At 43.7% G+C, this 11,120-nt stretch overlaps 2 protein-coding genes across 4 annotated transcripts in view; one reads left to right on the plus strand and one right to left on the minus strand.

The window, feature by feature from the left end:
• The window catches only part of Rec114 (REC114 meiotic recombination protein), an 83,703-nt gene extending 81,842 nt beyond the window's left edge, over positions 1-1,861 (plus strand). The window contains exon 5 of one of the 2 annotated variants that reach the window (XM_021236960.2): positions 1,678-1,861. In XM_021236960.2, coding sequence (XP_021092619.1) covers positions 1,678-1,842 — 165 coding nt within the window. In that variant the 3' untranslated portion in view covers positions 1,843-1,861. The remainder of the gene's footprint in view (positions 1-1,677) is intronic. The other variant, XM_004855509.3, reaches the window with a different exon arrangement.
• A 16-nt stretch (positions 1,862-1,877) lies between these two features.
• Nptn (neuroplastin) overlaps positions 1,878-11,120 on the minus strand; it is a 66,940-nt gene continuing 57,697 nt past the window's right edge. For both annotated transcript variants that reach the window (XM_087199106.1, XM_087199107.1), the window contains 4 exons: positions 10,059-10,332; positions 4,350-4,371; positions 3,605-3,679; positions 1,878-2,890 (listed from right to left, as the gene is read on the minus strand). In XM_087199106.1, coding sequence (XP_087055232.1) covers positions 3,619-3,679; positions 4,350-4,371; positions 10,059-10,332 — 357 coding nt within the window. In that variant the 3' untranslated portion in view covers positions 1,878-2,890; positions 3,605-3,618. The remainder of the gene's footprint in view (positions 2,891-3,604; positions 3,680-4,349; positions 4,372-10,058; positions 10,333-11,120) is intronic.

The raw sequence follows: 11,120 nt of genomic DNA on the forward strand, positions 1-11,120 counted from the left end.
GGAAATCTAACGTGCATGTTGATAGGAGGTGGTACAGTGTGGCAGACCATTGTCCTTTACCCTGGTGGGAGACTGGACAGGAGAGGGGAAGACTAGTTGAATATGAGAAAACAATTTATTCACCATTTTCCCAGAAAGAGTTAACTTTAGAAATGAAATTTGGGAACTATTCGAAAACATGTAAGTGGGTTTAGAGTTAGCTTTGCAATGATTTCTGTAGGACACTGTTCAGTGTGGACACCCAGGAAGACACGGCCATGCCACTTCAGACCGTGTAGGTTGCCACCACCAGAGTCCCACAGAACCTCTTGGTTCACTGTCCTGGTTGCATGGTGGCCTGTCTACTGTGTGGGTGCTCACTCCACAGCTTGTGCTTTCCGTGGAATTCTGCATGTTTGTCAATACTCAAGGATGACTTTGTTTTAATGGATTTACTAAGCTGTGCTAACGGCAGTACCAAAAAGAAAATCTGTATTTTCTCCATCTGGGTTACCACTAACTCAAGAGGTGAGCAGACGTGGGCTGGGGATGGCGGGTGGTGGCAGAGCGTGTGCTTATTAGCATGCGTCACGCTCTGGGTACACTCTCCAAATAAAGTTTGTTTCTTATAGTAACCCTGGGCGGTTCTGCTTCTGTGTCCAGGAGCAGCATAGACTTCATAATGCTCCCATTCACACTGGGTTAGGAGTTGAATCAGAGTGGTTGAGGACACCAGGCTGCAAAGAGACTGAGGGAATGTCGGGTGCTATGAGTGGTGCCTAACTGCAGTTTATTTGTAATACAGAAGAACTACGTACAAATGAGAACAGGCACAAGACTCAGAGCTCTTATGTTCCTTGCTTCCTTTAACCTTTTGGAAAGCAATTTAGCACTATGTATCATGTTACTCATAATTCCATTTCAGCTACACACACAAAATATCAGGAGGTTCATTTGATAGGACACTGAGGGGCTGAAGTGCAGCATAAGCATAGATGGGATAAGGTTGTAATCAGTACGTGATGTCCAATCCCTGCCTTTGATAGGGGAAGATATTCACAATATATTATTTTTTTAAAAGGCTACAAGGGCCGGGGGATTTAGCTCAGTGGTTTCGCCGCCTGCTGCACAAGTGCAAGGACCAGAGTTTGATCCCCGGTACCAAAAATAAATAAATAAAATAAAATGGCTACAAAATAGCAAGATGACTCCCTTTCTGTAACACGTAAGTTTGGGAGTGCAATGTTAGCAGTGACTCTCCATGTTACTTTCACTTTCTTCTTTAGACCTTTAGGCAGTCTGGAAGGCAATCTGAATTAAGAAAAGGAAATTTCTATTACAGCTCCTAGAGAAAGGTCAATTGGATACTTATGTACTAAACTATGCCATGCACAGGACGGGAATTAAACCACACATTTCGTAGAATTCATGTGCGGACGAAGTGGATCCTAACAGAGCTGCAGCTGACTGTCGCCATAAAGTTCCAAAGGGCCCAGCTTGTCACTTCTCAGGAAGGCCAAGCAAAGCCAGACTTAAACTTTCCTAAGGTCAACTAGTTTTTAAACAGTGTAGGACACCCAAGCAAACATACAGATGGTAAATAAGCCTATGAAGAGTGCCTCACACTGTTAGCAATTAGGGAAGTACAAATTAAAACCACTAATGAAGAGTATTGCTTTTTGCTTGTTGTCCCTGCAGTCTATACTGGCATCCGAGGAGCTGCCCCTTGCCTATGAACAATCTGCATGGAGTGTGGAAGAGTTAGGCCCTTTCCTACGCCTGTGCCTCATGGACCAAAACTTTCCAGCATTTGTGGAAAAGGTAGAAAACGAACTTAAAAAGCTGACAGAGATGAGAAATTAAGTTTTGATTAAGTGTTGAAAAAGTATTATTCCAAATACCTTTTATCAATATTTTATTGTTAAAAACAGGTGAATCCACTTTTTATACATCATTGCACTTCAACAATTACACAAAACACAAGGACATGCATCTACAGTTTATGTACTGCATGAGAACCTGGTCAGGTTATAAAATCTACCATCAACCATTAAATCAATACGAAAAAGTACAGTGTCAAACCAAAAGTATAACTACTTGCATAGAATCTCACCATGCTATAACATGTCAAGGTCATTGAAAACAAAAGGTAAATTATAAAAGTTTGCCTTGATTGAATGTACAAGAGTAAGGGTCAACATATCAGTGCAAAAGGATTTAAGAATTTACAGGTTAAACAAAAGAAAAAATAGTTACTTAAAAAGCAGTCATACATATATACTGCAATTCACTATAACCATTCACTGGACTGTTCCAGCTTCTTAAAAGTCATTGATTAAGCCCTTAAATTACAGACTTCAGTTTATATCACTTATCTTTATGTACCAGAACTGCACAGTTTCCTCATCCAACAACATACAGTAAGGAATGAATATCAGCAGCTTAAAAATGAAACAAGCATTTATTTTGGATTTCTCCCACCCCCAAAAATATAAATATAGATATATATATTTATATACTGTATATATCTGTAGGTTTGCTGTACTTTACAAAAATGTACCACTGGATGGCAGCAGTGCACTTTAGAGCTTTGCCAATTTAACAGCTGCATTAAGTAAAAAATGGTGCATGCATGATCTGATCCTCTGAGGACCTTTTCACTTCTATTTAAATATTTTAACAAAGGAAAGAAAGCAACATTCACAGCACATCAAGCCCAAAGTAGTTCACACCTTCTACACTGAAGCATTGTTTAGAATGTACCTGGCTAGGTCACCCTTACAGGAGAGGCTAAATAAGGCATGCTTTAGACGGTCATTGTGGTGTTGCTCACTTGAAGGAGAGAGACCAAAGAGGTCCAAGCAGAAAGTCGAGCAGGTCATGATGCCACCAGTTTCAGGAACCTAAAGATCTATAAAGAAAGAAGTATTTGGAAATTAAAAGGGAACAAACAAGTGCTGTCACTCAGGACTACACTAAGTGCCCCATAAAATAAAGCTCTGGTTCCAACAGCATGCGCAGGGATGTGGTGTGAAATTCTGATTTCTGTGTGCCTCTGAGGATGACACCCTGGCTCCCTGCATCCTGGCCACCGTCCTTGTCTTGCCCTCTGACAATAATCCGCTTTCTGACAATTACTTTTCTTACCTCTTTTTATTTATTTTGGTACCAGGGATCAAACTTGGGGGACCTTCTGCATGCAAGGCAGGTGGCAGAACCACTGAGCTAAATCCCTGGCCCTCTTACCTCTTTTTAAAGATACAAGTAAATGGTAGTGCGAAGTATTTATTTTGAAACACACAGTTTTGAAATGGCATTTACATAAATGTGTGAACTAACGCAGCTGAAGAATGTTGCTTTCTAGCCACTACACTCAGCAAGCAGAACTTGTTCGTCAATATCAGCTGCTCGGAAATAAAGTTTGGGCCAGGGATTTAGCTCAGTGGTTCCGCTGCCTGCCTTGCAAGCACAAGGACCCAAGTTCGATCCTCAGTACCAAAAAAAAAAAAAAAGTTCAGAGGTCTAACCATATAACACCAACTACTGAAGAACTTACAAAAAGGTCAACAGAAGCACAATTCATTGGAATATAGTTTTTTAAATATCTAAAAAAGGCCATACTTACAGTGTAAGCAGTACTTAATTTGTGTTTCTCTGGCGCAAGTTTTTATCTTTGTGATTGTTGGTAGAGTTGGTTTTCCTTTGGGGGGAAAAATTGCATTACATGAGTTAAACTAGTTACAAGGTTTGAAAGTAACACATGAAAATACAGGGCTTTTTCACTTAACTGCACAACATTACTGCCTGACAACATTCTTAACATAAAGCACCCGTGCACCTCCCCTTAAGAGAGCTTTTGACTCCCAAGGTAGGTAACAGAGGTAACTTGCCCTCTGATTTTGCAACTGGATTCAAGGTTGAGATTAACTTTTACTCCACTGAACACCATTACTTAACAGAGAAGACAGTCAACTGGCTGTGCTATGCCCTTCACTAATGTGGACACTGCCTGCCTCATGCTGCTTTGTCCCCAGCTCTATGAGACTGCCACTATTTGATTCCACACTCGCAGCTCCATCTCACAACACCAGTAGTTGTTAATGAGGCTGGAGTCTGTCCATGTTACAGTCCATCTTGAAATTAGCTTGGCCACAACATTCTAACCACGTCTGTATGGTATCCCGTCTGTACAGCTAAAACAAGACTGCGACCTGCCTTGGAAATCAAACGGTCTTGAGTTAGAACTGTCGGGCTAGGAAGTCTTCACTGCAACATTGCACTCACTGTCCTCCCCACTCCATTTAACTCAACTACAAATACAACATAATTCAATCAAAAACTGTGGAGTCCAAGTCCACTAAAGTACTTACATTGGCCCAGCTGGTTCATCATCTATGTGAGTGTTCAGTTTTTAATAAGCCATAAGAGATAAAAGAAAGGAGAAAACTGTTAGACTCTGCATAAGGATTAGCAGGACAACAAACTGCAAGTGGCAAACATGGCTGTTCATAGCGTTTAAAGGCCATTCCATCTGGAGGTGCAAAACACTCATGGAGTTGTTATTTCTAGATTCAAGTTTAATGGCAGGTATGTTGGTTCAATGGTTTTAGTTAACACTTTGAATGCTTGTCATGAAAAACTGCAACTGTAGTGGACAGATAGGCTGCAATATCATCATACTCATCTTGTCCCCAAGTTCCAGTGGTTCACTCTTAAATAGATGAGAAGACAAACCAACATTTCAGTTGTAAAATCCTGCTGTTTGTTTTCTTGTGGTGAACATGCACTTTTGGCTCCGTCCTACACTGTATGTGGATGTGTACATTCTGTCCTTTTAGCCACACATCCTCACTTCCCCAAAAGGCAGCCTGCTTTTCTTGCCATTTGTGATCTTTAGGAGTCTTAGTCTGGAAAGTGAGGCTGAGGATGAGGAAGCTATAATAGTGAACCAACTACAGGGTCAGCCACGCCAGCAACAAGCACCAGAGGATGTTCTGCGCCACATTGCAAAGCGCTCAACAGTGACAACCCTCTAGAAAAGACTTCAGATAAAAAAGTCAGGCTCGTTCTTTGTGTACTGGCCAAAACCAGAACAGCCATGAGATTTTTTTTAAAATAAAGTTTATCTGAGCTTAGAAGCCTTTTAAAATTGGTATTTATGATTCTGATTTATAAGGTTTTCCTGTTTCAACTAAGGGCAACTTGGTCCCTTTTCAGCATAGATAAAAGGGGAGAAAACTAGTTAAGTGCTCTTAGTTTGCTTTTACTATATAAAGTATGGTGGACGAAAGGATTCAGAAGTTTGCAGGAAAGGTGTCTAGAAAACCTCTCAGCAGGATTCCACAAGAAGGCTTGGTGCACATGAAGCAGTTATGAGGTTACAGTCTCAGTGGAGGCGTCTGCAGGAGCACACGTCGGGAGTAATGTCTGTCACAGGGAGACATTGCCCCACCTGTTCCTTCCAGGCAACGAAGAGGCAAAGCCACTGCCAGCACACACAGTGACTGGAGCAAAAGAGGATTTAAAAAACAAAAAGGAAAAAAAAAGAACTAACCACAAACCAACAACTCATCAGCCAAAACAATAGGCTAGCAACACCGACACACCAGTGTCCACGAGTCCATTACTAACAACAGCACACTATCAAACAGGTACAAAGAACGAACTAAGACTTGAGGACACCCAGGACGTTTGTGTTGTGTATGCAGTGAAGAGCTACAAAGACACCAAGTAGTGAGACACACAAGCCCAGCCTAAACCCTCCCCGAACAGCAGCCTGCTGCTCAGCACCTGGCCAAGCCAGCTCTGCTACATGCTAGGAGCTAAAGACGACACAGGAGCAAATTTACAGTATTTTTAGTGCTCTGGCTGTGCACCCAAAAAACAAAATTCTAATGCAACAGGAATCAAGAATATCACCGATCTACTCCCAACTTTAAAAAGTGGAGGAGGGAGAATCACAATAGCAGGCTAATCTTTTCCAAGTAGGACCCTGTAGGCACCAATCCAAGCACCTCAGACCTCCTTTTGCAGAGGAGGTCTGAGCTGATGGCTGCTTAGAAATTTCACTCTTCAACCTGACAAGCTGCTAACATGCAAGGGGCTGCATGTTGGATTTTAGCCATAGTGCCTGTGGGATAGCGGCCATGCCTACAAGTGGCAGCTGTGCTTCACACTGTAGTCTAAATCCTAAGAGCCCCTCTCCCCAAAGCCACTTTCACACTGAGGAGAACAAAGAAAAGAGCCTCGTCTCCCTCCACTCCTGCACTGAGTCACGACCTGCAGCACTGCTCTCCTTTACAGGTCAGACAAAAAACCAAAAAACCAAAAAGGTGACTTGGCCCCTGATAGGGAAGTCAGGAGAGAGGGAAAGAACAGAACTACAGAAAAAAAGGTATGAAAATCAAAGTAAATGAAGATTAAACAGCAAACTGAAATCCAAATTAGTTGTGAAAGTGAATGAAGTAAACTTGAAAGAAAGTGTTAACATCATGAACTGTGCATTGTATAGACTGAAGCGGAGATTAAACAAACTCCAAAAGCATGCATATCGCTCACTTACCACCATGTTTTAAGGGTTTGATGCAATTGAGGGGGAAAAAAAAGAAGTCATAGTAACCGATAAATATCAACATACCCCAAACCCTCAGGCCAAAGATAGGCACCTTAAACCATGACAGGTTCTTTCCACCTGGGGACTACACAGAGAAGAAAGGAAGAGAACAAGGGCGGGAAGGATGAGACAGATGTATCTGGAATCCGCCTGCCCAAAGCGGAGTTCCTGGTGGAGCCAGTGTATGCTCTATCTTCAGGTTCCTTTTTCCCTCACCCCACCTCCAGGACCCACCCTGCAGCCTAGAAGGTGCTCTTTGAAGTCTCGTAAAGAGCACTGCCTGGCACAATGTCACCTCCAAAAAGATGGCTTAGAGTCAACATGACCAAGAGCTGACTCTGGTCAAAGCTCCTGCGCCACTGCATTCACTTCAAAGAGGATGGGCTTTTGTGGTTCTCAAGCCACTTCAACTTTGCCTAATCTCAGAGTAGCATTAAACCCAGGGAGACTGTTACTTCCAGTTTCCTCTCATTTGGTCCTGCAGCATTTTCTCTGTAGGGTAACTTGTTACTGACCCATATGGCTCATGGCTGAAGAGATGAATGTGTTCTGGACATCATTTTACAGTCACATCCCCTCACCTGCTGTAAAGCTTCACATACTATCAAACACTTTGACCAACTAATAGATTTTGAACATTGTAACTGCTTAAATCTGAAGTATGTAATGAGTTTGATACATCAGACTCATCAAAAAAATAACCCCAAACCCTCAAATATCTTTTCCGCCAGTAACTTAAGGATCCCTATGACTTGCTTATGAGAATCGTACCAGCATGAAAAACAGGAAACTCTTTGATTTCAGCACTTCTTTTTCTTAAATCAGCTCCTCCTGCTGTGTTATTTTAATGTCTGTGAGGTCACTAAAACATCCAGCATGACTGAAAACCTCAGTGGCTGGGGAGTGTCACTGCATCTCCCAGGGGATGCGAAGGGAGTCCAAGAAAGCATTCGGTCAGCACTGAGAAGCGGATGTGCTCCCAGCAGGGATCTGGCCTTACCATGGATGGAAGGCTAAATTGGTTCAGGGAATAGAATCAGAGTGAAAAACTAAAGCTCTTATCTGGCTATTCCTAAAATCTGAGTGTAAAAGTGATTATGCAGAGAATCTACCTGAATACACGTTATTAGGTACTGACGCGCAGACTGGAGCAGATCCCTAAAGGTCAGCTGTGAGACTCATGTGTACCATGGCTGCTGCAGAGGCCAGGAGGTAGGCAGCCAAACCCCCACACTGTCCAGTCTCAGGGAAAATCCATCACAGCTTTTCTGGTGAAATCCATTCCAACTCTAAAGTTTAAATGTATTTTTATACTTTTGTACTGTCCACTTAATGCTTGTCTAGTAAGAACTCATAGATTGTCCAAAATATGAGTATTATGAATGCATATAAAAAGGCTCAGTCTGAAAAGAGCAATAAGTATTGACATTAAAGCACCTACATAGATTTGATCCCCGGTATCAAAAAAAAAAGCATCTACACAGAAGTGAAAAAGCATGTCAGGCCTACCAAAAAAATTCCCATTTCCATGGTGGCAAAAATAAGCCAGCACTTTACCTCTTCTAACTCCCCAAGTTTGTATCAGATAGAATGTGTCTCTTCATTCATTCCAAAACAGTGTACATATATATATCTATAATGTAATTTGGGGAGGAACAAATGGGGAGAACACATTCACCAACTCTGTCTTGCTTGTGAATTTAATCAGAGTTGAGGGGAAACTGGCTAAAGGGGGAAAAAAACACAGCATAAGGAAAGCTCACTGAAGAACCAACTTTTTTAAATGACCACTTCCAGGAGGCAGGGAGAGGAGGGAGGTGGGAGCAGGGAGGAGTTTAAGGGAAAGAAACCGATGAAGAAACTATGGGATGGAAATGCTGGGGCAAGGGCAGGGATGTGGAGATGGAGCCTGGCCACACTGGCTGGCAGAAAGGGACAGAGAAGGCAGGTGCTGCAGTCATTTCAACATCACCGATTTTTTTACCCCAATCCATCCAAAACAAGGAAGTAAAAGCTGTTTGCCTTAAAGTATTCTCCCAAGAGACAAGCACGGAGGTTTCACTTGGCACTTAGCCTGCAGTCCTGTCTTTTTGTTGCAGGGGAGTAGATCACTTTGCAAAACGTCTCTGCTTCCAGGTGACAACCACCCTGGCCCGCCATGCAGCTCCGAGTACACCTGGAGGGGTGCCCACCAGGTCTCCCTCAGGCATCTTAAGTGTCAACAAAATACCTCTTCCCAACCTCAGCACTGACTACCAAGTGGAGGCAAGGGAATTAGTGGGTGAGAAGAAAGGAAAAGGATGGACGTGGTTTTTGCTCTCCAACATGTCCTTGCAGAGTCTAGTAGCAGTGGCATGCCTCTGAGGCAAGCTCTTTCCAAGGGAGCAAGAGCCCTCACCTGATATACATGGGGGTGGAGGTGGCACAGGACACTGTACCCCAAGTTTACCAGCATAAGCCCCAGGACAGCCAGACCATAGGTGGCAACCTTGCCATCACCCCTCACTGGCCAGCAATGAGCACAGGGACACACACTTCTGTGGTGGGCCACACATGCTTCTCAACTGCTGATGTTAAGAGGGCAGGAAGGTGGGGATGAGAAGCTAGTCAGGAATCTGAAGCAAAACTGGTACAGACTCCATACGGAGCTTCCCCAATTCCAATCATAGGTTTAGAGATGAAAATCTATGACCAAAACATAAAAAATCCCTCCCTAATGCTTTACTGATTCTAAGCATGTCTTATAATGTAAGGCAGCTCTTGCTCTTTCTAATACTTAATAATCTGCCCCTATCTACTCCTCTCTGTGACCCTGGGCTAGTGGGGGCCTACACTGGTCATAGGCTCCCAGCAGGCACACTTAGCAACCACTGATCTCACCTGGGAAGATGGATGTATCAGACATTCCCTGCCATTCTTGTCTGGGAGACAGACAGAAAAACCAGGTGGTAGAAACCCTTGGGCACCTAGCAAAGGGACAGACAAAGAAGCTAGCGGCTTTCCTCAGATGGTCTGACAGAACTGGGGCAGCGATCTATGGTGGCTATACCAGGCAACCATGTGACAATTTGATACCTTAAATCCACCTGAAAGGACAAGCAGCCTGCCATCTTGGGGTGGCTTCTAGGGTTGACTTGAATTCTCAAACTCAGTCTGCCTGATGAGCTATACTGAAGGAGGACAGAGCTGAACAAAGAGACTGATGACAGCTGCCCATTCCCTGCATGGCCTTAAGGCCAGGGACTGGACTTCAAAGGACACCTACATAGGAAGAGAGCTAATTACAGATCTAGGTGGCAAATACAAAATATCTCAGGGGTGGGAGGTTAGGAACCAGTATAAACATTTTCCTTCTTCCTTTGAGACTGAATCCCAACATCCTTACATTCCTCTTTGGAACCACCCCCAAGTAACCCACCCCCAAGTAACCCATCCCAATGTTACTGCTTTGGAGGAATTTTCTTACCGTCAGGAACCTCATCTGGCCTCTTCCTCTTCTCATACACAACAATGATCACCACAAGGATTATGATTTCAGCCAGAATTCCCAAGAAAGGCCAGAGAGGGGCCAGGTGGCTCCGTACCCTGAGGACCGTGACAACAGAGGCAGTGCCAATAGGGTTGGTCGCATTACATTCATACTCGCCAGGGTCCTCTGTGATCTGGAGATTCGTAATACTCAGCTCAGTGTAATTCTCCTTGTTGATAATGAAGAAGCGACCAGAGGAATTGACAATGTCCTGCAGAAGTGGGGACACACAAAGGCCAAGTAGATGAGCCAGTGCTCAAGGGAGGGTGATGCCATCCTCCACTATTTCTAAGATGCTGGCTGCAAAGAGACAGCAGTGTTTGGGTCCTGTCTTTGTTCAAAGCATTTTGAACACTTCATTGATGAATGCCCTTCAATATCAATCTCCAAAACAATAAATCAACAAACTTCGGACAGAAACATGGCACACACCCCTCCTTTGCTTTGAGGCCACCGGTCCCTCTGGCCTCCTCCAGAGTACAAGTAGGACTACAGCCTGATGACCCTGAAAAGACTAATGAGTTAATGAATGCAACTTCCAACACCAGGTGAGAAAGCAAAGCGGGAGGAGGATGGGGAAGGAGGGCAGGACCTCTCCCCCACCAAACAGCTGAAGACCTCAGGTCTGATGACATCAGCGTCAGCAGATTTACTTCATGCTTGGTGAATCTAAACTTCTTCGACAAACAATGCTAAGACTTTAAGACTTGCTCTTAAGAGTGGGGAAAATCCCTAACTTCACTTTCCCTTCAGACCTACAGGGTTAATTAAAGGAAAGGCTATTTAATCAACAAATAACCTACCCGTGAATACTACACATTTGATATCCCTCTAAAGGGAAGGTGAGATGGACAGGGAGAGGTGTGACACAAGGATTTGTCTTCAAGGGGGAAGACGTGTATGGGATGTGACAGGGCAGAGAGGCAGCAGCCACTGCAGGAACTCAGAAGACGGCTGACATCTGACATCTGCAGGAGAGCACGCAGGAGAGCCTGTGGA

The sequence above is a fragment of the Heterocephalus glaber genome, unplaced genomic scaffold, assembly GCF_053883595.1.
Source record: "Heterocephalus glaber isolate CG9 unplaced genomic scaffold, H.glaber_assembly_v1.0 deba00001689, whole genome shotgun sequence".
Lineage (NCBI taxonomy): Eukaryota > Metazoa > Chordata > Mammalia > Rodentia > Bathyergidae > Heterocephalus > Heterocephalus glaber.